This window comes from Perognathus longimembris, chromosome 21 (genome assembly GCF_023159225.1).
Source record: "Perognathus longimembris pacificus isolate PPM17 chromosome 21, ASM2315922v1, whole genome shotgun sequence".
NCBI lineage: Eukaryota > Metazoa > Chordata > Mammalia > Rodentia > Heteromyidae > Perognathus > Perognathus longimembris.
The window spans coordinates 36,246,631-36,274,035 of NC_063181.1; the positions used below are offsets into that span (position 1 = coordinate 36,246,631).

The 27,405-nt window shown below is 38.8% G+C and overlaps 1 protein-coding gene across 1 annotated transcript in view; it reads right to left on the bottom strand.

The window, feature by feature from the left end:
* The window catches only part of Unc5d (unc-5 netrin receptor D), a 536,818-nt gene extending 532,015 nt beyond the window's left edge, over nt 1–4,803 (bottom strand). The window contains exon 1 of the mRNA XM_048330402.1: nt 4,686–4,803. Coding sequence (XP_048186359.1) covers nt 4,686–4,803 — 118 coding nt within the window. The remainder of the gene's footprint in view (nt 1–4,685) is intronic.
* Between the last annotated feature and the right edge of the window lie 22,602 nt (nt 4,804–27,405).

Genomic DNA, 27,405 nt, shown 5'->3' on the forward strand with positions numbered 1-27,405 from the left:
TTCCCCAGCAAACAAGGCTAAAAATACAAGACATGCAACAAATAGTCTCTGGAGATCTGCCATTCTACGGATGGCGTATTCAATCAGAGTAATATTTTCTGTTGAAATTCAATACTGAAACAAAAAGCAAGCTATCATTAGAATCTGCCGTTCAACACTTTAAGTATGAATCCACTCCCCAAGTTTTAAAAGCTGAATGGTGAGTGGGTAGTTGTGTTCATGTAACGTAAGTCTCCCTTAGATTTATCTGAGCATGTTTACACATACAGGTAAATGACTCTAAATTCTTTTTTAATTCTTGAAAGTCATAGAGATACCACTTTAATATTTTTGTCAACCAATTACCGAGGTCCACTTACTTTCAAGAGACTTAGAAAGCTGTCATTGTTGTAGACTGTGCAGTATAACATACTAGGTTCAAATCCAAGCTCCATATACTAAATCTGTAGCCTCGCGTATATCTTTAACCCTTGGATGCCCCTTTTTTATTGTTCAAATGAGAAAAGGCATTCCACTTACCTTATCTCTTATGGAGCCATCATAAAGATTACATAAGTCAATAAAAGTAAAACACTGAGAACAATGAATGGCACTTGCTGACTACAATAATCATTTCCCATCCAAATCAAACTTCAAAACACACTTCTTTTAAGAAGGAAGCATAGTACCAAGAGTAGTAAATGACAGCAGGTATCAGGTCCGTGGTGCTTCTTTAGAAAACAAAGGAGCAAACAGATATCTTTGCATATACTACGTGACTTGCGATGACACAAGGGAAGTTTCAGTTGCTGTGCTGCTAATTCATACAAGTATCACAATAAGAAGTTAAAAAAATGATGACAAGACAGATTGAATGACAACTTCCTGGAAAAAGTGAGGATGGGGATTAATGACAAAGGTGTATTCAAGAAAGACACAATGGAGCTTTCCCAACAGAAGTGCCTGTCCATCAAGAGGGTGCCTCCTTTAAAGGAGGGGTACCATGGAGGAACTCTGGATATCTCTCTGTGGATTTGATTATGATTTACATGACATGGGTATATACCGTATTTTTTTAATCACAAAGGGAGGGTATCACTTAGACTCATCTACTGAAAAACAGACCACCTCATACTTTATAAATTTGGTGAAAGGAAAAAGATAAAGTAATCAAGTTTATAAGTCACTATGTAAAGAAGAGCAAAGGATTGGTTCCATATTCAAGAAGACAGGTCTAGAGCCTGACAGGTTTGGTCAAAGTCCAAGAAATCAAAAAGAATCCTCCAGCATCATGGGTTTCTTCCTTCTAGAGAGGCACACAGATGGGTCACTCAAAGAGTGAGGACGTGGAAAAGGGTGATAAGTGCTTCCATTACAGGGCCAATTCAAAACAATTGAGCCCCTCTTATCAACTGAGAGGCTAGTTCTCCTCAGGGAAGGTTCTATGGGGCTGCTGAAATGAAGAGCACAGCCCAAGAATCGGAATAAAACTCTTTGTAGTCCTAGGAGGGGCCAGCACCTTTATTTAGAGAAAAAGGGAGCGGGATAAAGAAAGGGAGAAGGAAGGTCCCTAATGACATTCATTAAGAAGAAAATTAGCACAGCACTATAACAGTGAGAACTAGAGAGGTAAGTGGACTTATATATGTGTTCACCACATGACCCTAGTAGGCCTACAAAATAAATGTGGATTTCTCTTGCCAACCATGTAGTTTGCCAGTTGTTGTGAGAACTATTTCATTGTCCAGGAAATGTAAGCAAGGAAGATCGTTGAGTGTCTGAGGATATCTTCCTCACTGCCTTTAATGACTAGGATCACTGTCTCCACTCTCTAGTGTGGAAATCACAAGAGATCAACAGCAACACTCCATTTTTCCCAAGAACAAAACAAACCCGAATGACAAGATGTAGATTCCATTAGTGTGTGACAAGTCACAAACATCTCTCAAACAACATTAATTTAAGTTGAAAAGTGTTAAAAAAATACAATAACCCTGGCACCAAAGAGCCTTCTTTATACTTTATCAAAGGCAAGAATAAAATTCTGAAGAGGCAAACACTGCTTAGAATGGCAGAAAACACAATGGCATTCTTTAGGCCTCTACTACCTGCTACATGTACTCTGCCTATCCCCGGCGCTTCCTCCTTGAGTATATTTAAAGTCAATCCTCTGAAATTGTCCTCTGGTTTTAAAAGGTTTTTACAGTGAGGGAAAGAAAATTTAGGAAAGCAGAACCTGGTACCATCATCATGGAAACAGACACGTGGCAAATACTGTAAAGAAAATGCTACTGAAGGGTTAAACATTCTTATGCCCTCTAAGCAAAATTCTGTATTTCCTGGTGGTTAGGAAAGGTAGAATATTTCAGATTAGTTGACAGAAGGATCAGTGATGGGCTCAGGGTAAACCTCAGTGGAGGAGCCCTTGCCTAGCATGTTAAAGAGACTGAGTTAGGAAAGACCCTCCCCCCAACATTGCAAAGCAAAAAGAAAAGAAAAAATAAATAAAGAAAACATCCTGGAGAACACAAAACTACGTACTTGGATAAAAAGAAGGGGCCAACCCTACATAGTGAGACTTTCAGGCAAGGATGCCATGTGAATATATTCACATGAGATATATCTCATCCTGGTTTTAAGGCGCCAGCATCTTCCTGGGATGGGAGAACCTGAGTAATACGGAAACATACCCTTTGATCTGAGAACTTCAATTTGAAAACTTTAATTGTGACACCAGTCCAAGGGTAGATGCATTTTGCAGGCTGCATCTCAAGGAATCTCACAGCTATTTAAGGTAGGCGGCTTCGTGCCCCCAAAAGTTAAGCTACAACAAGGGAAAGACCAGTCAGATTCGCTGCTCCACTCCGTGTGTCTTGAGCATTAGTGTGATCTGTGCAAGACATTTGTTGTGAATAAGCCTGCAGAATGTGCACTGTGTATTGCAAGAGACCTTGAAGGAACAGCTTGCGGACAGGAGGTGCTAGCCTTCCTTTCGCAGCCAGCAAAACTCTATCCAAAAGGCTCTTCGCATGTCCCCACCTCTTATTCCAGCTGGCTTTAAGACAACTCTACCAACTAAATTTCACTGGTTGGAATAAGCAATCGGTCCGTCACCTAGCTGTTCCACACCAAAACCTCAGACATACAGATCCACATGCAGGGGAAGAAAGAAGAGCCACTCTCCCTTCACAACCGTGTATAACAAACAATTCAAAGCTGACTTCGCAATGAGACCATAGCCCCTTCTCTGTAGTAAATTAAATGGCTGAAGCTTGTGCTTCTTAAAGAAGCCAGGGAAAGAAGCAAGCTGCGTGGCAACTGTACGGAGTCCAGAAGCTCAATTTCAAACCTTTCCTATTTTGTTTTTTTAAAGCCTGTCCCATTTAAAAAAAAATTAAACTTTTCAGGAAAAGGAATGCAGATAGGCACTGAGCTGAGTAAAATGGAAAGCCTCCATCCACCTTTTTTCCCCCATTCGTCTTTCCATGCTATACTACTTACTGCTTGTTAACACACCATTAGCTTTTATTTTTAAAAAGTGAGGTTGTACAGGATCTTTTGTGGTCGTACTCAATCTTTCCACTGTGTTCGGGCTCCTAGAATATATTCAGGAGACGGCAGGGGAAAAGGTGAGATGGCTCCCTGGGTTCCACCACTTGATAGACAAGCATTAGGTAAATGGTTTAATGAACTTACATAGGCTAAACCTGGCGGATTGCACACCGCTAAGGAGACCGATAAAGAAGGGCAGGCAGAAAAGAGAAGCTTCCGGAGTGTTTCAAAGGTGAGGCCACAATACTAGAGCTATTCCCCGCCCCCCCCCCCCAAAAAAAAGCCGCTGTGATCATCTTGAGAATAAATCGGTGGGGTTTATCTTAAAGTTCATGTTTCCCGTCCTCGCTCAAGGTGGAGCTGAAACCAGTTGCAGAATTTTACTCTTGGAGTGCAGAGGATGGGGGGGGGGGTGGGGGTGAATGGGGTGTGCGCTTCCCAGTGGAGAAGCAGAGATTCCCCCGCGGCTCCGTGGGGCCCGCGCTTCCCTAGCCCAGAGTCAGCACCGGGTAGGAACGGGAGGCGCGGGGTGAGCAGCCCGGGGCCAACTCCTCCTCCCCGCTGGGCACTGCGGGCGGGCGCAGCGGAGCCGGGTAGGCGCCCACCGCTCTCCCCCGGCTCCTGCACGCCCGCGGCCTCCGAGAAGGAAAGCCCCGCGCTGGCCGGGGCGCCCGGCGAGGGCCGCCCCAGGGGTACCCAGCTCGGCGCAGGGCCAGCCGACTCCAGCCTGGAAGCTGTTCCCGGGGTGGAAGGGCGCTGACCCGGCTGGAGCCCACCCGCCGCCCGCCCGTCTCCTCAGGAACTCCTTCGGCTCACTCTGGGCGCCCAGCCACGATCGCGCCCAGCAGGGAAGTGGAGGGGACCGGGCAGGGCGAGGACCGGGTGGAGGTGGGCTGCTCCGGGCGGCGGCGTCGGGGGAGGGAGGAGAGTGGAGGGGGTGGGGGCCCGGGTCACAGCAACCTGTAGGATTGGGGCGGGTGGCAAACTTGGGCGGGAAGGCAGTTGGTCCCCGTGGAGGTCCCGACTCCGCTCCCACCCGGTCGGGCGCCCAGAAGGACCAGGCGCAGGTGGGGTGGGCAGCGCCGGGGACCCACTGGGTCTGGCGACGCTCCCATCCCCGGCCCCGATCTCCGGCCCGTGCAGGCAGCGCTTACCTCGGGCCGCCGCAGCCCCCGCCGCCCAGAAGCACAGCCCCAGCCACGGGAGCCACGGGAGCCACCGGCGCGCCCCGCCGCCGCCGCCGCCGCCGTCCGCGGCCGCCCGAGTCCCCATCCTCCTCGCCGGGCTCCGGAGTCCCGCTGCTCTCCCACGTCTCCCGCGAGCCCGGCGGAGGCACGGCCACGCCGCGGTGCGTGGGTCCCGGCGAGTGGGGAGATGGGGGGGGTTCTTCGGAGAGTGACTGCCCCACGGCCGCTCCCTAACGCCGCGGGGCCGGGCGCGCGGAGCCGCCGCTGCTCGGGCGCCCAGTGCCGGAGCGCAGCCCCATAGCCTCCTCCGGCGCGGTGCGCGCGGCCGCCGCCGCCGCCGCCGCCGGAGACCTGCGCCGTCCCCGCCGCGCCGCTCGCAGCCCGGCTGCGACTCGAGCCCCGGACACGCTCGCGGAGACGCGAGTCCGCATCGCTAATGAGACCCCCGCGGCCGCCCTGGCTCCGCCCCTCCGAGCGGCAGCCAATGAGCTAGCGAGGGGGCGGGGCCGTGGGCGGGGCCGGGCGCGCCTGGCGGGGCGGGGCCGGGAGGGCGGCGCAGGTGTGCCCGCGGGCGGCTCCCCGCGGGAAGGCGGCTCCGCTCCGCACACGGTCCCGGCTCCCGGCGCCTGGAGACGGCCGCGACGTCCAAAGTTCTGCCTCCCCTGCCTCCACTGTGCACCGTCACAGTCGATCGGATATCGCACCGGAAAAGAACAAAACCTGAACCGAGTCCCGACCAGGGAAACTACGTAGCAGCAGAACCATTCCTCCACTGCAACTACGCTCAGTAAGCCCGCGTGCGAATAAAGAGGCGTGGAGCATTGCATCTCCAAAACTTTTCCCCTGCCCGTGCTCAACATGGATGGGAGCACTCCTAGCTACTCAGGAGGCTGAGATCCCAGCATCAATCCCAGGGCAAGCTGAGGCAACCATTCCGCACGAGGTAATTGCAACTCACTGGCTTGCTTCTGAGGAAAAGTCCCAGGGATGATTCCCAGACTAGCCCATCCGCCGTCCCTCTGCTGAGAGTCACTAGCCATGTGTGTGAAAATCAGTGCAAAGAGCCCATCCCCGTTTCTTCCAGTATTCTCACAGCTCCCTGGGAGGCTTAGGTCAACAAACGCAAGCCCTGAGGGAATGGATGGATGTTTTGAAGCCAAGACTGATTTGGGGCCAGCCAGGGAGGGACTTGACCAAAATCTCTTTGGAATCTTAGTAAATGAGGGTTTTGTCCTTTTCCTCGGAGAAGGTGAATTGAGAATTAATCTACCAAATATGCTTTGCCTGTCTCCAGGAAAATAGTCATTTGTTGCCTGCCTTTTCTTATTCTTCAAGACGATGTGGCAGTTCTGTTAAAAAATGATTATTTGTTAAAGGAAAGAAAGAAAGAGAGAGAGAACGAATGGAGGAAAGAAAGAATAAATGGATGGAAGAAAGAAAAGGAAAGACTTTACTTTCAAAGATCATGTTTAAGTCATTCTACCATCCATCCCCACAGGAGGCAAAAGTATCACCCATTTTATTTTGAAAAGGAATCTAAGAAATAGATGAGATAATTCTAAGTCAATGGTTTAAGTAAAATTGCAATGGTGAATGAAATATAGAAGAAATCTTCAATTTTAAATGAGTCCTATGCTCACTAAATTGTTCTTTTATCCATATGTTTTTAAAGAACTAAAGTCTGCAAAGTTGGTACTGTTGTGTTTAGAAGTGAATTGCCCAAGGCATGTTAGTAAGTGGCTGTACATCAATCAAGACTGATGTCCAAATTCATGTTATTCTAAGCCTTTGATGAAGGCCAAGGTCACGTCCATTCAATAAAATTTTCTACTTCTCCTCCTCTGAATTATTTAGCAATTGGGTTGGGATAAGTTGAACTTTCAGTATTTCTCCATATATTATACACCTTGAATCAATTACATATCTTATGTTATGTGAATACACCTTGCACTAATCAAATTCCGACTTTTTAGAACATAAATGAATTATTATTTTATTCTACTTGAAGAACAAAGCACGTGTGTGTGTATGTATGCGTGTTTCCATAGAAAAAATGTATGAACTCTTCTGAGACTCTGGCCTCAAGGAGAGAGATTCTCCACGTGGCTGAGCATTGGGCCTAGGACAAGTCAGCAACTACTGTGCCTCTTCTGTACACCAGGGGTGTTTGATTACATCACTTTAAGATCAACTTAATTTCAGAGTCATCCTTTGGGTCCATCTGTACAAAGTCAGCAAGGGCAGGAAAGTCTGTGAGACTCTTATCTGCAATTAACCACCAAAGAACTGGACATGGTTCAGGTGGTAGAGTGCTAGCCTTAAGCAAAAAGCTTAGAGACCATGCCCAGACTCTGAGTTCCAGCCTCAGGACTAGAAATATATAATATACATAATATATATACACACATATATGTATATATATATTATTCTAGCATATGATGACTTTTTTTCTTGATGGTTCCATGGCTTGAACTTGGGGCTTTGAGCTTGGTTATCAAATGAGCTTGCCACAGAACCACATCTCCAGCCCTGATCTTTACTCAGGAAAGCTCAGGAAAAATGCCTAAGCCCCGAGTCCAGGACCCACACACAAGAAAAAAAAGTGGATTATAAGCAACACAATTATTTTCAATAGTAGATTCATTTTCTGCTGTGAATCTATTTCCTAATTTGCAGGAGGGGCTTTGTCACTAGGTCCTTCTATGATAGAATGGGGAGAGGCCACCGTTTGAGGCCTCTGTCATGAGGGAACTGATCCTATTAATGTGGTCTACATTCTCATTGCTTCCAAAGGCCATGTCGGCCAATACTATTACCTTGATGAATATAGATCCACATATGAGTTTTGAAGAACACAAGCATTTAGACCACAGCAAGGTAGTATTGCTTCTCCTGATTCCTCCTTCTCCATAAAGGAAAGAGGTAGAGGTGTTTATATCCATTCTCTCTTACTCATTACTAGTTCAATTACTCTCAAACAGTTAACCATGTTTGATTTCAGTCAAAATTGGGGGAAAGGAGCTGGGTCCTAATAACTCATGCCTGTAATCCTAGGAGGCCAAAATCTGAGAACCACAACTCAAAGACAGCCAGGCAAGAATGTCTATGACATTTTTATCTCCAATTAACCGTCAAAAAATGGCCAAAGTAAAGCTGTGGCTCAAGTGGTAGAGTGCTAGTCTTGAGCACAAAGCTCAAAGACAGCACCTCTTCCCTGAGTTCAAGCACCAGGACCAGGCAACAAAATAAAATAAAATTGGGAGAAGGGAGATGGATGTTAAATCTAGAGATATATTTCTTTCTAAATATGTATATTTCTTTACAGGCAATTTACTTGATTTAGTTATTTGTGAGATCTGCATTTGTTTGGAAAAAAATATTTAAGCAACCTTTTTGGTATAAGTAGAAAAGTTCTAGGGAAAATTTAGAATTTTTGAAATATTTTACATGATTGTGATTGGGGGAGTGCTAGGTGATAAGGAAGAGGAGACCCTTGGAGTTAATGGAAAACTTTTCCATCTAACATGTGACCTTCCCCAGTAGAGTTCAAAACTATCATTAAGGTTATAGAAATAAGTTATCAATGAAAACTGATGATAGTGTTGTAATTTTTGAATTGAGAACACTGAAAACAAAACATAGTCGGGGGGAGGTAAAGGGCCTTAGATATGGAATCATTCAAAGAGTGCAGTGAGTGTCTCATTTACAGCATGAACAAAAGCAAAATGCTTCAAGAATAGAACAAAGATGTACTAGACAACAAGATGAGATGGAATTAGGAATATTGGGTGAGTCAAAGAAAAACTGAAAACAACTCCACAATGTATTTCTACACCATATGTTTCATAACCCTGTTGGTAGAGTTGATAATTCTAGATTTTACTGCTTTGAGAATTAATGTTTACAGGGATATTAAAGCTAACAACACAAAACTTTTCTCCTGGGTATGGCTCAGGAAGAGGTAATCCCTCCACTTTGGGGATGATACCACTGCAGCCTTCTCTTCTTTAAGCCTGTCTCTGTTTCCGAGGATCAAATTAAAAATCTATTTCTGGATTTGCAACTGCCGGATGTTTCTGATGAAAATCACTGTCTCTATTAATCATGCAATTGTGATAATAAATAGGAGAAGACCAAAAATCAACTGGACGAAAGGGCAACAGCTGGCCGGTTCAATTGGTGAACTTGGTGATACAATTAAATGAGATATTTTACAAGTGATGTTTCCTTTGGGAATCCTCTATGCCAGTCATTTCCCCAGGACAGTCTTGTTTAATCAGAGCAGCACATTTCAGAAATGCGTACACCTCACTGTGAGCATGCTGAATTGGATTCACCACTGCAGGCTTACGGGCCCAGCTCATGATTCATGAAGCTGCTGAAAGCAAAGGGAAAAATGTACGTTAAATGCCAGTGAGCTGTGAGTGCTTCGCATATGATGTTCTATCTGTGTACAATAATCCGGGTTAACAACTTTTCCTGTTAAAGGCAATATGGGATCATTTGTTAAGTAAACTCTCTCACACACAGACAAAATTAGAGAAGTCTGTTTTAGAGATTGGGCTATGAAGCTGCAATAAACTGCAAAAATCCAATACATTTGTTTAAAAAGGGCAGCAGGGCGCCAAGATAAGGCTCTAACTAAACAGCTTTTTCCTAACATCACAAGTGTACCTTCTCCCTTTAGTTCCCTGGAAATTCTTTCTGAAATCAACCATTGTGGGGTCTCAGCTACAGCTGCTGACACAGATGAATGAAATAACTTAAAAAATAATATCCCAAAACACAATTCTTTGGCAGAAAAATTAATGTGGTGGTGTTTACAAAATAATAAACACTGATGAGAGAAGATGATATGGGTTAGCTCATAGGAAATGAAGCCTCTGATAACAAGGAAACATGAAATCACTAACTGACATGACCTTAGCCTTTAACCCCCAAATCTGACAATTTCCACATCCCAGCAGTTAATGCTCTCTGTGATAGCTTAGGAATAGCATGATATTTTTCATGTTGATATCATTCCAAAATGATTCTTACTGACAAATGAATGTTGCCAAATCTTTTTATAATGCTACTGGAACTTTGAGGAGCTTTACACTCACTTAGCTTGCTCTCATGATTGGCCCTCTACTGCTGGAGACATATCTCTAGTCCAGTTTTTGGAAATGGAGTCTGCTGAACTTTTCTGCCTGGGTATGCTTTGAATCTTGGTCTTTTAGGTCTCAGCGCCCTGAGTAGCTAGGATTACAAGAATGAGCCACGAGTGCCCAGAACAAAGTTTTCTGATGTGTGGATGTGGAGATTTTATTCTTTGGTTATGTCTCTGTCTGTTCCATCATTTCAACTTAGGAAAGAATCAATTTACTCACTAACTTTTTTTTCTCCCTGTTGATCTATGGTTCTAAGCATTGGACTTGCTTGTTGGTAGAAGACAAAGGAAATAATATTCAGTAAGTATTAAAGAGAATATACAGAGTTAAAAGTTATTACAAGCATGGCACTAGTGGTTTATGTTGAAAATCCTAGCTACTCAGGAAGCTAAGATCTGAGGATCAAGGTTGAAAGCCAACGTAGGCAGGAAAGTTCATGAGACTTGTATTTCTAATTAAACACCAAAAAGCTGAAAGTGGAGCAGTGCTCAAGTGATATAGCACTAGCAAAAAAAGCTCAGGGACAGTAGCTAGGTCCTGAATTCAAGCCCAAGGACTGGCTTTTTTTTTTTAAGCATACAAGTTCTAAGTAACCTTTACTGCACCACACAATAAAAGCCAAATAACTCTAAGAAAGAAAAAAACAGAAGAACTCTTAGAGGTAATTTTCCTGGGGGTTCTAGCCAGGAACAGAATCAAGAGGCAAACTTTAACAAGTAGGACAAACTCATATTCCAATATTACCAACTCCTCATTAATAATATAAGATGCAAGGATGCCTATCTGTAACTGAAAACCCTACCCAGCAAAAACTGTTGGAGATAACATACCAATAGATTCCGTTTTCTCTATGTGAACTTAAATCGGACCTGGTAGTATATCTCTAGACAAGCATTATTCATCTATGTGAGACAAAGGACAAAAGATTGAATAGGTATAGTCAGTAGTTATCTGAAAATAAGAGCTGAAATGTAGAATACATATGGAATACCAAAACCAATTTTTTTTCAAAAAAGGGGAGAAATTTGAACTCAGCAACAAGATGAAACAAATAGAATAGTGGCATCCCCATTTAGCAAGACGTCTATATACTCCTAAGCATTTCACTGACTTTAATCATAGCATGCTCTTTGGAGAAGTAGCATCTTGATATCACAAAGCAAAGAATATCTTTCCTAAAAAGTAACACAAAAAGATAAGAAATCTAAATTTGTTTCTAGTTGTTTTGTTTTTTCCTTCTTTTCTTCGGTTGATTTTCCTTATGAAATAAGATATTACAAATTAATCCCTGTGACTAAAACTAGAATGACATATTTTGTCCTTAAGACAAGACTTAAGTAACTAATTTGATTCTAATTGAAGGTGTGCAAATAGAAGATGCTAGCTTAACAAACAGAATCTTTTGCAATTTTTAAATAAGGCTTTGAATTATTTGGCTTGAATCTTATACCTGCTTCCTTTTTGCCACCATTACAAAATTATATATTTGTAATATCTTAAGTCTCAGGCAGTAGATTTAAAAGCAGTCATTAGTAAATGGCTGTCATGCATTTTGAAGGGGAAAAGATCTGCTTTACATGTTAAGTAGTATTTTACGGAAAATAAAATTTAAGAGATTTCCATTTGCAATTTAATTCAACCACATATTCTACTCATTTTGTCAGGCATAAGGGTGACTTCATCCCCATTCAAGTATCAGCTTTACTAGAGAAAAAGCATGTATTTCTGTGGTAGAAGGTGGGGATCACGCATGCCATGACCATTACTGGAGCTTCAGTAATAAGTGAATCTAAACAGAATTAGTAAAGGTAGAATTCTTTTTAATTCTATGCTCCTTAAACTACTAACAATGTAGCTGCATTGTGGTATAGAGATGCATATATCTCTGAGCTGAGAAGAGACAATAAACTAAGGTAGATGTACTGTTTCTTTCTATAAATATAGGCATAGAGTGCAACACATACATGTATGTGTATATGTAAAAAAAGTATAGAATTTAAATAGTGAGAGTATTTAAAGATATTCTTTAACATTCTTATGAAAAGGAGGTGATTTCTGACCAAAATAATGCAATAATTTTAGATATTAATCCGTCTCTATTCAGAATAGGTAGAAATGATAGGAAACAGAAAAGAAAGCTAAACATATATGTCTCAAAACTATCATAAATACACTGTAGATCATCAAGAAATCAGAACTGCTAGGTAGTGAGCAGGGCTAACGTCAAGAACTTTTTAGGCTCCTCCTCAGCTGTCAGTCATACAGGGAATGAGACAATGACACAGAATAAGTAGTTCCATGTAGATGGCATAGCAGAAGCAGCTATACAACTCAAGGCATGGAAAGAAGTGGAATTTCCCAAGACAACAGTAGAATCTGGAACAATTCTGCCAGTCTAATTACTGCTTGTAGGGAAGCAGAATCAGAAAGATGTGTGTCTTTACTGGGAACAAATCATAGACTAGCTTAAAAGCTGACTGTAATATCCCTCGGTAGTACAAAAGTACAAAATGATGTGTGTGTGTGTGTGTGTGTGTGTGTGTGTGTGTGTGTGTGTGTGTGCCAGACAGACAGGCAGAAAAAAAAGAGAGAGATCCATCTGGGCTTAAGTTCAGGGCCTATCCACTGTCCTTGAGCATTTGTCTTTCTCAAGACAAGTGCTCTACCAATTGAGCCACAGCTCCACTTTGGGCTTTTTGGTGGTTAATTGGAGACGATAGTTTCAAAGACTTTATTACTTGGGCTGGCTTCAAACCATGAGCCTCAGATCTCAACCTTCCAAGTAGCTAGCATTACAGGCCTGAGGCACCAGTCCTTAGCCCCAAATGATTTTTTTAGTCCTCGTTTTAGACTCAGATCTTGGGTGTAGATGAAAGATTCACAAATCTACCCAGAGAATGCTAAGCATCTAGGAAGACAGATCATGAGGATAAAAAAAGGGAACACAAAGGATATCTTCACCTCAAAATAATCACACTAGTCAATATACTTAAAGATTAAATATAGAGAAAAATAAAATCATTTGAATACTAATTTACTCTTCATGGGAAAAACCATACATCTTAAAATACATTTGGAATGCTTTAAATTTAAATAGAAGGCCTTCTTTCCTTACATAAACACTAAATAAAAGTGAAAGCTAAACAAGCTGTAAAGAATAAAATATTTGGAATAAGAAAGAAGAAAACATGAAGGGAGATAATGTGAAACTAAAACAAGGCTCATCTGCCAGAGAAAGAATTAATTATTCCAAAAATGCAGAATCAAGACATCAGAATACAGAGAAAAAATATGTAATTACAATTCAAAGACTTTGAGACCAGAAATATTCTGATAAATATTCAACAAAAAGCAAAGTATAAGAAAATGAATGGAGGTAGAATAATTTTTAAAGGGTTGAAATTTTTCCAATATTTAAAGATGGAGAAAGCTATGTAGCTGAAGCATACAATCATAATTACCAAGTACAATATAAAACAGTGAGTTCACATATTGACATATCATAAGGAGATGAAAAAATCAAGGATTGGAATTATCAGCTAATTTTAAAAATGCATGTTTCCTACAACGAAATGAACGAAAGCATTCCCATTATGGATAGGTCAAACAATGCAAAGATGTCACCAGTATTCCTAAGACACAGCAGCCAGCATTTAATCCAGCCAGTTAGGTATCTAGAGTAGTACAGGAATGTGATAGGAAGTTCAGAAACCCAAGCATGGGGAACCCAGGGTTCCCAGTCCCACCTCAAGCCAGGTTGGAGAGGTCTGCCCTACTCCATCCGTGCTCCAGTCTCCTTGTGTGGTTAGGTGTCACAGGGCCTTGGGGTGCTGCTCATGGGACTAGAGCAGAGACCCCTCTTTGGAAGATGGGGTCTCCACATCTTTCATTGAAATTCTACCTCTTCATAGTGTTGGAGTGAGAGTTGTGGGGAGCCCTTGGCCTCATACACACTCTACCATTGCCTGGCTACTCCCTGCACGGTAGACTGGACTTAAATAATTTTTTACAAAAAGATATTACAGTGTTTTAGTAAGCACTGACTAAATGTTCTAATATGATTCATATTTTAAAAAATTACATGAAAATATTAAAACTTTCAGTCATGGAATAGAAAAATCAAAATAATCCTGGATCTAGACTGATCATGGAATAATCTACTTAGGAAAAGTAGTAAATGAGATTCTTCATGCAGAAGAAGAATGACATTTTAGGAAAAGACAAACAGAAGACATAAAATGACATGTTTAGTCAGAGGAATATTAATGAAATTCAATAAGTGTTCAAAGTTCAGACATTCACACAATCTGTTAAAAAAACCAAGCAAACTGACCCATGGCCATGTTTGCTGTGATAAGCCACTCAACTCTAAGTGGATGGTTATTCTTAAGATAAATATTACAATTCAATAAAATTTTAGAAGATATATAAAGAAACTTGAAAATGTAATACACAATATGCATAAGTATATAAACAAATATCCACTTAAAATACATATGTTAATATATAATATAGTAAGCACATATATAACATAATATATCATATTTTATATTATATACACATAAAAACATATATTAGAAGTTACATTAAAAACATCATATTATCAAAAAAATCGAATAACTAAAATGAGAGAGTGCTTGCATAAAAGGCATAAGCTTTGGATTCAAATAAACACACATTTTCAAGTGGAATTTCTAGCAACTTATACGATCAAAGTTTTTATTCCTTTGAGTAATGACATGGTTTTATGTATTAATAGAATATAAGTGAAATATTTTGGTAAAATTATTAAAGAAAGGTAATCATCTCCTCCCCCCCAAATGAACATGTGATTAAAAAAAAATCAAACTCACTAGTTCCATATACCATAATTGTGACTGGAAAATGCTACCTTTATGATGATATACTATTTTTTCCCTGCAAAACAACAAAATGCAGAAATGAAAATATGCAACGAAGTGGTCATTCATGTTTTACTGCTGCGCATAAGAATTGGTACAGCCCTAAAGAAATTTTTAGATAGACTATGCTAAACTATTCTTCCACTTGAGTAAAGCCATTCTCTAAGCTTAAAAACATTGGTATATAATTAATATATGCAGGGCTGGGAATATGGCTGAGTGGTAGAATGCTTGCCTAGCATGCAGGCACCCCTGGGTTCGATTCCTCAGCACCACATAAACAGAAAAAGCTGGAAGTGGCGCTGTGGCTAATGTGGTAGAGTGGTAGCCTTGAAGAAAAAGGAAGTCAGGGACAGTGTTCAGGCCTCAGTTCAAGCCCCAAGACTGGAGAAAATAATAATAATTAATATATGCAAATATATTTACTTCTTTTAAGGATAAATCCATTTTTATATGAAAGGATTTTAATTTTTCAGTATGCAGATAGATTTGATATTAATAAAAGTATGCTGTACATGTGGTTTTCCACCCCTGGGCCCAGGAGATTAGCACCTGGTCTGCGGCATTGCCTTACAGACAGTATGAAGCCTTCATAATCTGTCCTAACCATGTTGCTTTGTGTGTCCGTTTCTTTCTTAGTAAAGGCTTTATTCCTGCCTTTTTTTTCCCTTCTGATTTGAGGCATTTATCATATGGTCCGCAGGCTCAGTCCTGTATTCCTGTAATTCCAATCCTCTGGCATTTGTTTTTAGTAACAAACTGATGCTCACCCTATGTCAATAGTAGGATGGGGCTGGGGATATGGCCTAGTGGCAAGAGTGCCTGCCTCGGATACACGAGGCCCTAGGTTCGATTCCCCAGCACCACATATACAGAAAACGACCAGAAGCGGCGCTGTGGCTCAAGTGGCAGAGTGCTAGCCTTGAGCAGGAAGAAGCCAGGGACAGTGCTCAGGCCCTGAGTCCAAGGCCCAGCACTGGCAAAAAAAAATAAAAAAAAAAAAATAGTAGGATGAGATCTTACAGGCCATGGGGATTGTTAAGTACTGTTAAAACCAATCCTGCTCTGTTTCTTCTCTGGGAGAAAAGCTTTCTGGGATTTTTTTTCTATCCACACTTTGTGTGGGCTTTATCTTTCAAACTATGGCGTGGATTTATGTCCTGGAACCTATATTTCTGGTAAAGTGAGTCTATCCCCTTGAGGTAGTAAGAGGTGTCACTTGATCAATAAAAATATTATACTACTTTAATAGCTAAAACCCTTCAGTCATTTCAAGACATGCCAAAAGACCCTTGCTATATTTTGCATTTATTTGTGACTAAAAATTGCTCAACTATAAAAAGTGGAGCATTCTTATGATTAATGGCTACTCTAAATTCATGGTCAAAGTTTTAAACAAAATTCATGTCATTCTCATTAAAACTGTGATTGAGCTGCAATCTGATAGCTTATTATTTAACAAGGTTCCAAATGTTTCAGCCAGATTCATACATTATTTCTTTAATTTATTCTTATCAGAAATAAGACCATTTAATAAACATTAGTTATATACATATATGATAGTCTATTAAGAAAGTCTCAGAACTTAACTCTAAAAATAAAAAAAATCACCAAATTTAATCTAATGTTTTCCTTTAGTAGCACCTAACAAAAAAAATCATAAAAATGCTGGATAAAACACTACAACTATCTTTGAGCACATAATCAAGCTTCATTCAAGTTAAAGGAAAAAATGGAGAGCCCAACATAGAGAAGCAGAAGCCAGAAGGATGTGTTTGTTAGGAAATAAAAATTGGTCTGAGGAAGATAAAGCCTACCACCAATTGGCATGCATTTTATTGTTAACACAGGAAGCCTGAGAAGATATGGGTGTCCGCATCAAAGGGAGACTTTTCCTTAATATCTGCATTCAAACTTACGTTCTATGAAATAGCGCAACAAGATGAAAAATGTGGACTAGAAATTTTTACCTATCAGCAGAAAGCCAACAACATGGAGACTAATCTATCTTGATATGAACTTAAGTTTAAAAAGATCTCCAGGAATTTTTAAAAGATGATTCTCTTAAATATAGATTTTGGAGTCAAAACTATATTACCTTCAGGGTTTCATAAACATTGAAATTAACTTGTGCTAGCTGGGCAGTGTCCCAGGACAGATGCAGAAAAAAAGACTTTTTTTAATGGACTGCTAATTCTTACACCTGGGGATTTTCCACATTAAACCAAGTCAATTATGAATTTATAATCTAGTATGGCAAATGTCGTTGAATAAGCCATAACAAGTAAGAATCAACAAACTAAAGAATGATATATCTGAGAACTTCAGATCTTAGAGCTTTTGTTTATGAAATTAAAATGGGCCTTTTTACCATATTAAAGAGATGAAAATAATTGAAAAACTGGAGCAAAAACAAAGATAAGAGAGAGAGAAATGACATAAACATGAAGCAGGATTTAACTGATCATTTCCCTTGGGATAGTTATACAGCATTCTGTTGCAAGGAGAAAGTCATGTGTTTCTCTCAGTGCTCATGTTCCATGACAAAATTAGTAGAGATAGGTTATTCAGCAAGTGTAGTTAATATAGTTGCCCAACACTTTGATGGAAATAAAAGATTTCCTGGCACAATTTCTGAAAATGAGATTCATAAATAAAACAGAATACATTCCATAGATATAATGTTTACCTAGGTGAGCTGTGAAATTCAAAATTATTTGAGATAAACTTCTGCCTGTGATGTTATGGAGTGTCCATTAGTCCAATTTTAGAAAGGAATGCTTAAGCAATTAAGTAAGCACTGGCTTGTCAAAGTAATTTTTGATATGAGTGAAATCTTACAGTATTATCTATCAGCATTAAGAAATGAACTTTAAAGCCTGGCACCATGCCTGTAATACAAACTGCTCAGCAGCAGGCTGAGATATAAGGACTGCAGATCAAAGCCAGCTCATTTCCAATAAACTACTCAAAAAAGACAGAAGTGGTTCTGTGGCTCAAGTGGTAGAGCTCTATTCCTCAGCAAAAAGAAACTCAGGGACAGCGGCCCAGGCCTAGAATTCAAGCCCCATGACCAGAAAGAAAAAAGAAAGAAACTTTATTATAAATCAATATAAAGAATTTCTTGCAACTCTGGAATGCCAAGCTTCCATGTGTAGTAAATAGATAACCACCAGAAAACTAATGAGAGATTCTGGGAAGGTGAGAACCATGAAGTGCTGAAATCGGCTTTGAAGTTATTTCTGACCATAAGAAGCAAAGTGACCCTGAGATAATCTAGAAAAGGGGAAAGGCCAGTGAAATGTGTGCACTAACTCTACACTTCAATGGAAAATTCAGACCACAGGTACATTCAATTGTATAGGATGAAGCCCCTGCAGGCTTTAGGTGTGGACACATAACTTCATCACAGACCACTAGCTAATATCTTCAGAATTAAGGGCAAAACTCCACATAGATGTAAGGATAAAGCAAGCAGGAATATCATTTACACCAAGTAGAAGAAAGATATCAGAACATAACACAATAAAAACAAAACAGACAAAGAAAAACAGTAAAATAAAGAGATGTTACTACAATATATAATCTGAAAGGTCCAATTTTTAACCAAAAATTATGAAGCATATGACTAACTAGGAGATAGAAACTGAGGTTAGAGTTGGCAGACTAAAGTTTTAAAGTACTTTGTGAATAGACACAAAGAAATGAAAATAATGGTGTTTGTAAAAAGTAGAGGAAGTTCTTTCAATTTCAGCAGAAACCAAATTCAAATGATGAAATAAATGATATATTAAACCCATCGGAAACAGAGTTGAGAAAATAGACTTAGGCACACACAAAACCATTAACAAAATGACAAATATAAGTCCTGTACCAGTAACTAATTAACATCCCAAATCAAAACATGCATATTGACAGGATATATAGAAAACCAGAATTGGACTTTATGGACTCTACAAGACAGTCACTTTAAATCAAAAGACTCCTGTAAGTTGAAAAGGTGAAAAAAGAAAAAGCTTTTAAAATATTTCATAGAAATAGTAAGCAAAAAGAGGCAGAGCTATATTTCTGTAGATATTACAACATAGTCTTCCAGAAAAAAGTCACATAATAGAAAAACATAATTATATTAATAAAATTATCAACTCGTTAAGAATATTTATTGCAAATGAGGGAAATCACATAGCCAATGTCTCTTTGGGTCTGATTTTCTTCACTTCATGTGATTTTTTTCCAAGTCTTTCCATTTGATTACAAATGGGGCAATATCATTATTTCTGATGAATGCATAGAATTCCATTCTGTGTATATTCCACATTTTCTTGATCCATTCATCCACTTAGGGGCACCTGGGTTGATTCCATATCTTAGCTATGGCAAATAATGCTGCAATGTGCATGGTTGTGATAGTGGCTTTAGTACAGGCTGGTCTGTGGACATTTGGGTAAATGCCCAGGAGGGGGATTCATGTGTCATAGGGAAGCTTTATATTGCTTTTCAGAGTGGCTAAACAAGTTTACTTCCCACTAACAGTATAGTAGCATTCCCTTGTGGCTGCATTCCTGCCAGCATCTGTTACTGTTAGTTTTGTGTGTGGTTTTTTTTTTTGGCCAGTCCTGGGCCTTGAACTCAGGGCCTGAGCACTTTCCCTGGCTTCTTCCCGCTCAAGGCTAGCACTCTTCCACCTGAGCCACAGCGCCCCTTCTGGCTGTTTTCCATATATGTGGTGCTGGGGAATTGAACCAAGAGCTTCATGTGTAGGAGGCAAGTACTCTTGCCACTAGGCCATATTCCCAGCCCACTGTTAGTTTTCTTGATCATGGCCATGCTGATTTGGTGGAATTTCAATGTTGTTTTGATTTGCATTTCTTTGATGGCCAGAGATGTTGAACATTTCTTCATATATCTATTGGCCATTCTTCTTTCTTCTTTAGACAAGTCTTATATTAAGCAAAGTAAGTCAGGACCAAAGAATGTAGGCTGCATGGGTTTCCTCACTTAAAATAAGTAGAATAGGTTTAGGATATTCTTAGTACAGGATCACAATGGCTCAATAGCTATGTTCATATATGACTATATAAATGATACTTATTGAAATGAACTCCAAGAAATGAGACAAGAGGGTTTTTTTTTTATTTCACTGTTTGCAATTATTTCTCTCCTTTCCCCCTTAGGTTTATTCCATGTTGTCACTGTTCTTGATTTCTGTACCCTTTGTCTTGAATATTAGTTTTCTTATTTGGAAAGGAAGGATTAAATCACAGAAAGAGTAGAACAAAGTGTTAACCAATTCAACACGGAGACTAAGTAGACACTATGTTGTTAAGGAACTTTATAACTTGTAGGGGCAGGAAGTTGGGAGGGGAAAAGGGAGAAATTGAAGAAGGGAGTAACACAGTTGAGAAAGAAATGCACTCATTATCTGACTTATGTAACTGTAACCCCTCTGTATATCACATTTACAACAAAACAAAAAGAACATTTAGTCTTAGAATTGAAGAGAAAAATAGAAAGCACTACAATAGAAAACTTTAATATATTACTTACAAAATAGATTTTACAACTAGATAGAAGATCAAGAAAGAAGTACACAACAGTACTACAAATTTATTGGAACTAACAAAGAGACACAGAATGTTCCATTCACCAATAGAAGAATATAATTATTTTCAAGTACATATAGAATATTTTCCAGAGTGGACACATAGAACCACTTAGTGAATGACAAAATATTGAAATTATACAAAGTATGTTTTAAGTTTCATCCAAGTATAAGTGAAAAATAATTTAAGAAAAATATAAAATTACAAATATTGTACATTTTAACTAACACTTAAACAATCAACACCAAAACTTTCTTCCACACTGCCCCAAATTGAAAAGGATAGAATATTTCATAACTCATTCTGTGACTTCAGCATTTACAAGAAAATTGTAAATCAATAGCCTTAAGAATATTATCAGTACCCTCAATAAAACACTAGCAATCTGAATTCCACAGAATAACTAGATTACCTTTTTTCCTTTATAATATTAATACAATGGAGGAGACAAAAAGATACATGATCATCTCAGTTGATGCAAGAAATACAGTTGACAAAATTCCATCACCTGTTGTGATTAAAACAATAAATGAAAGGACAAGAAAGTAAAATAAATGAAATGATACTGTGTCTCCATAAAAGTAACAGTAGGTCTTAATAATAAATATGACAACACTACAAGATGACAGAAATTTCTGAATATTACCTGCTAAGTTTAGAAAAGTGATTTGAAGCCACAGAAGGTGAAACTTCTTTTAAATCACAAGGACTGTTATTTATAAGCATTTTGATTATCATTTTTACTAACTAGCATGAGACAAAAGTGGACACTTTGCTAAGTTGAACAGAATGAAGTTTACATTAAATTTGTGTCAGAGCTATAAAGAGAATCTGTACTTTATTATTGTTAGGGCTAAAATATCTCTTGTCTCACCTTGGTGTTGTTAAGAACATGATGATTTGACTGAAAGTTATTGGCTGCTTTGTAATATCAACCACATAAAATGGCAGGCAAAATGTATATTGCAATGAAATCATAGAAATACCTAAATAAAAAATGTTCCTGCTTACTATGAGAGGTATGAGAAACATCTGGTCAGTAGACTCAGTTCCCTAGTGTGGGGTTGCTTTGATGACATAGAATTGAAGATGAGGGAGACCTTCTTTATTGTATGATCCTGTGGTGATCACTGCACAATAAATTTCTGCTTTTCATTCTAGTATGCTTACTCTAATAATACACTGATCAATAGAACCAGCCTTTGTACTGTGTTCCATAGAACATGAAAATGCACTGAAAGATTCTCTCCTTCACTTTCTTTGCTGTGTTTGAGTCATCAAGATTATTGTATCATCAGTAAACTAGGTATTGATGTTAGAAACTGTACGTTGGATGACTGAAAAAAAAATTTGAGACCTTAAAAAAGATTATTGTATCACATTACCAAATCACATAACTATAAAATTATTATAAAGTATCTCTGATTTCATCAACCGCAGTTGAACTATGTTCTTGTTAAAGAATATTCTTAAAATGAATAATCGAAAGTGTGTGGTGACTCTTCTGACTTAAAAATGCTAGCATAGAATGTTTTACACATCATTCCTACTTCCCATTGTGGACATTGAGGTTCTTTTTTACATTTCTCATGGATACTTATTCATGTATTAATATATACTGGTATCAATTGTAACTGGTATCTTTTAAGTAAAATACAGTTAGGTTCATAAGCAAAGTATTATACATTACAGTAGTAGTATGCTTAATATTATGTTAACAATGAAATATTTGTGTTCTTAGATATCATAGTAAGTCAATGTGTTTATTGCCTCTCAAAGCAACTAAATTGTTGCTGAATTTCTCTGTCAGTGATAAACATAATTGTGAATTACTGCATTTCAGTCAGCCACAGACTCGACTGCCTTCCAACATTGCTCTGATACAGGGTGTGGAAATACACTTTCAAAATTTTATTTAAAAAAAACAAACAGGAGGTATGAATCATCCCAATCATCTAGAAGTTCTCATGACGTGATCAAAGTAAGATATTCGCACAAAAATAAATACATGGGCAGAATTTCAAATATGAAGAAACAAGTCAGAGCCAAGCTACATTGTAAAAAATAATTGAAATTATCTGTACTATGCCTGTTTCTTTGGTTAAGAAGATTGTTTCTTGGTAATTGTCAACTTCAAATTACCAGTCAACAGAGGGAAGAATGGTTTGGTGATAGCTGTGAAAGTGAACTGTTTATTTCAGATATTCAACTACCAGCAATCTATATAAGAAAAAGGCAATTACTTACTGACAACATGGTAGAGGCTTTTATAAGAGAAACAAAAAACCACTTCTGGGGTAGACTATGTATAGTTTGAGGAACGGCATAAAGACAGCATGGGATAGAGTCTGCAAAAACATACATCTTCTAGTTTACCCTAATACAGTTGTTTTTAATCTGTAGAGCAAATATGACATTCCTTGAGCAGACGACATCTGCTTGGTGGTATTTTTTTCCTTCCTGAATGTAGTTATTTAATTACCAGCATGTAATTAAATGATGCAAAATATTCCAAGGTGCTCTGGTACAGAATTTAGCAATGCAATAAAAAGAATGCAGAGCTTCTAAATTGGTTACCTGAAACTCTTGTATGCACAAATACAGGCGTATATATTTGTAGGTATTTGTATATGGGTGTGATAGTACTCTATATGTATATATACATATATGAATATTCTATATATGAAAGAAGAAAAATTATGTCTAGACCTTTTTTTCTCACCTTTTGGACAAGCTTTGCTTTAGTAAAGTGACACCTTGAGTTAGAATTTCAAAGTAATAAAGGGCACAAAAAATGTCTATTTTGAGTCAGCAATTGTTTACTACTGCCCTTCTACATTGGTACCAACTGTTAAATTTAGTAGATAGTCCTTCATGATCTCATTAATGTGATCCAAATAAGATTTGGAGACACAGTTTTGACATGAGTGTGAGTGTGCTCTGGTGAAAAGTCACAACTGTTAGTGCAAGGCTTGTCAAAATGACAAATGACCCAAGTCAGGTGGAGAGTGGAAATCAAGGCCTCATACTCTCACGTGATATTTCTACTCACAACTAGTTCTTTCCTAGTTGAGCCACCTGTCCACCCCAGAATTGAACATTGAAAGTTATACACTTTATTTTTTCTTGCTTGCAAAATACTTATTAAATATATTTTTATTGAACACTCAACTAGACACAATGGAATGAAATTCTAAATGCATCAATTTATGTCCTTAATGGGATATGGAAGACCCTTCAGCAAAAATAACACAAAATTTGTCTTTATGATTTTTAGTATACTATTTAAGAAATATGGCCCCTGGTAACTGAAGAAATAACACTAGATATTTGAGCAAGGAATATGAGCTAGGCTAGTGTAACTATGTAATAAGCACCTGAGGTTTGCCTAATATAAAGAAGTCTTAATTTTAAGCATAAGATCAGATTCTTACGTGAATAAAGTAACTAAAGCAAGATGAGTATAAGAGTCAAAACATCAGTGAAACCATGTGGGGTTTGGGTTTAAGAACTTTCCAAAGCATCTATGTATCATCCCAAATGTGCTCAGCTTGGCGAATCAACTGATTTTGGCAGCAAAGTGAGATGTATGGGAATCATTGTAATGAACAAAGAAGGGAACTGACATCAATTTCCTCAGAAAAGTGTTTTTTAATTTTTCCCTTTTTTGTAAATTTAAAATACAGTGTGGCATATGAGAAATAATTTGCACCTGCTGCAATGATAAAAGAGAATGTAAAGTACTTGTTAAATATAATAACTTTGATACACATGGATTTTATTTTCTTGCACCAAGAAAACTCCAGGAAGAGTCTGCTTATAAGTTAAAAGATATCCCCTCTTCATATACACCATTCTAAACAGGCTGGTTTCAACATCCATGAGGTTTCTATGATTCTCTCAGTAATTACCCTCCTGTTAGAAGTCTACCTGAACAAAATCTGGTCTTGGCCGTACCCCAATGAAAAGCCCCCAGTTATCTCTCTTATTCTGGACTGCTCACCCATCCTCATGCCAACAGCTTCTTAAAATTCCTTTTTGTTTATCGTTGAGAATAAAAGATCTGTTGATCACCTTATCTCAAGCTGGCTACGTTTTATATGAACACAGTGACTCAGAAGCTGCAGTGTAATGGCCTAGGAGAAGTTGCTTGCTGAATGAAGTCCACGGATGATCCCTTCCCTCATTCCACGTACATTCCGCAGTTTTTCTACACTTACCACTCTGACAAAATTTCTTGCCAAAAATGACCCCAGGTCTATTTTAACTTTCACATGACTAGAAGTATACTATTTTATTTTATATTATTATATTATTTTATAATTATATATATTTTATATTATATAAGTATTTTATTTTGTATTTTATGTGTTTGTTGGTACTGCATCTTTTAAAAAAATTTTAATGTCAAACTGATGTACACAGAGGTTAAAGTTTCATACTTTAGGCATTGGATACTTTTCTTGTACTGTTTGTTACCTCCTCCCTCATTCCCCCCTCCCCCCTCCCCTTTTCCCTTTCCTCCCATGAGTCCTTCAGTTCATTTACACCAAACAGTTTTGCAAGTATTGCTTTCGTAGTCGTTTGTCTTTTTTACCCTGTGTCTCTCGACTTTGGTATCCCCTTTCAGTTTCCTAGTTCTAATACCAGTATACATGGTTTCTAGTGTACTCAGATTAGATACAGAAATAGTGCAGGTACAAACACAGGAAGGGGATACAAGAAGATCATCAATAATGGAAGCTACGGTTACACATAGCATGTTGAAAGTAGTTACAACAGTGATATAACAATCGTTTCCATAACATGGAGTTCTTTACAGGGCATACAACAGACAAAGGCCTCATATCTAAAATATATGCAGAACTAAAAAGATTACATTTCTCCAAAACAAAACCGCAATGAAACAATAGCCCCCTCAACAAGTGGGCTAAAGACTTAAAAAGAGACTTCTCTGATGAAATGAGAATGGCCAAGAGACATATGAAAAAGTGCTCTACATCACTGGCCATAAAAGAAATGCAAATCAAAACAACATTGAGATTCCATCTCACCCCAGTAAGAACGTCCTATATCAAGAAAACTAACAACAACAAATGTTGGAGGGGATGTGGCCAAAAGAGAACCTACTTCATTGTTGGTGGGAATGTAAACTGGTTCAGCCATTTTGTAAAGCCGTATGGAGGTTCCTCAGAAGGCTAAATATAGAGCTCCCCTATGACCCAGCAGCCCCACTTTTGGCATCTACCCAAATGACCACAAACAAGAACACACTAAAGCCACCAACACAACAATATTCATCGCAGCACAATTTGTCATAGCTAGAATATGGAACCAACCCAGATGCCCCTCAATAGACGAATGGATCAGGAAAATGTGGTACATATACACAATGGAATTTTATGCCTCTGTCAGAAAGAATGACATTGCCCATTTATAAGGAAATGGAAGGACTTGGAAAAAATTATACTAAGTGAAGTCATCCAGACCCAAAGAAACATGGACTCTATGGTCTCCCTCATAGGGAATAATTAGCACAGGTTTAGGCAAGTCACAGCAGAGGATCACAAGAGCCCAATAGCTTTACCCTTATGAACACATAAGATGATGCTAAGTGAAATGAAATCCATGTTATGGTACTGCATCTTGAAAATGCAGGTCCTCCCGCTCTAGCTGAGCTTCTCTGCTCAAGGGTGGTGTTGTATCACTGAGCCACACCTCCGCTTCATGAGTTTTGCTGCTGGCTAGTTGGAGATAAGAGTCTCATGGATTTGTTTGCCTGTGCTAACTTTGAACTTTGCTCCTCAGATCTCAGATCTCAGTAGCTAGGATTATAGGCATGAATCACTAAGGCCCAGCTTGGACTTAGATCTTAAATAACTTTAGTATGTATAAAACTCATAGACACAGGTTCTCACTTACAACACTCATAGCAATAATATTGATTCAAACTTTTAACAGAATTAATACTCATGGATAAGATTATAAAGATTCTTCTTATAAATGTAATCATAAATTTTCTTGTTTAATATTGTCTATCATTTGTCCATCTATCAATTTTTCTCTATCAAATAAATACCAAGTGCCAGTCATGCTAGAGTTTACAAAGTAGATGTTGTGGATGGAGCATCTATTCTTACTTATTTTGGTCAGTCGTGGGGCTTGAACTCACTCTGTCTCTGGGCTTTTCTGCTCAAGGCTAGTGTGCTACCTCTTTAACCCACAGCTCCACTTCTGTATTTCTGGTTGCTAATTGATAAGAGTTTCATAAAATTTCCTAATTGACATCCATAGATCTCAGCCTTCTGAATAGCTAGAATTATAGATGTGTGGCACTAGGCTAGAGTTATAAGGGGTACTCCTATTGTCATAAAACAGCAACGAAGTCACAGTTGTGATACGCAGTGGAACAGGGTACCATTAATGCAAGTAAAACAAGAATTTAGTTTCCAACTGGAGAATGTGTTCCTCAAAAAAAGGAAACAGTTAATGCAAAGATTTGAAGAGAGATAGACATTGACAATGAAGAACAAGAGAAAAACTAAGACAACAGCACTACTGCATTGGTGGCATGCTGAAGCCAATTTGTAAATTGGATGCAGTTCAAATCCTGTGGAGGCTTTCTGGATGAGTTAACCATTTTTGGTGTTTATTCTTGGACTAATAGGCTCTATTTAAGGAGTTTAAACAGGAAATTGAGAGGATCAGTCACACTCCTGTTCTCTTCTAAACTTTAGTTTGTTATTATTGTCATGTACATTTTTTCTGCCTTTTTGAAAATATAACACTTTCTGTTAGTCAAACTCCCAAAATATTTTTAATTGCCCATGTGAAATTTTCCTTTCCATCCTATTCTCCTCCTCCTAGTGATTCTTCTTGGAAAGAACTAATACTGTTACTTTCTTGACAATCTTCCATAGGAACTTTTACTGTAGACTTAACAGTGTTAAAATTATTTAAAAATTCAAGTCATTGCAAAAGTAGCAATAGCAATATAAAGAATCACCCCCACCATTTCACCATTTATCAC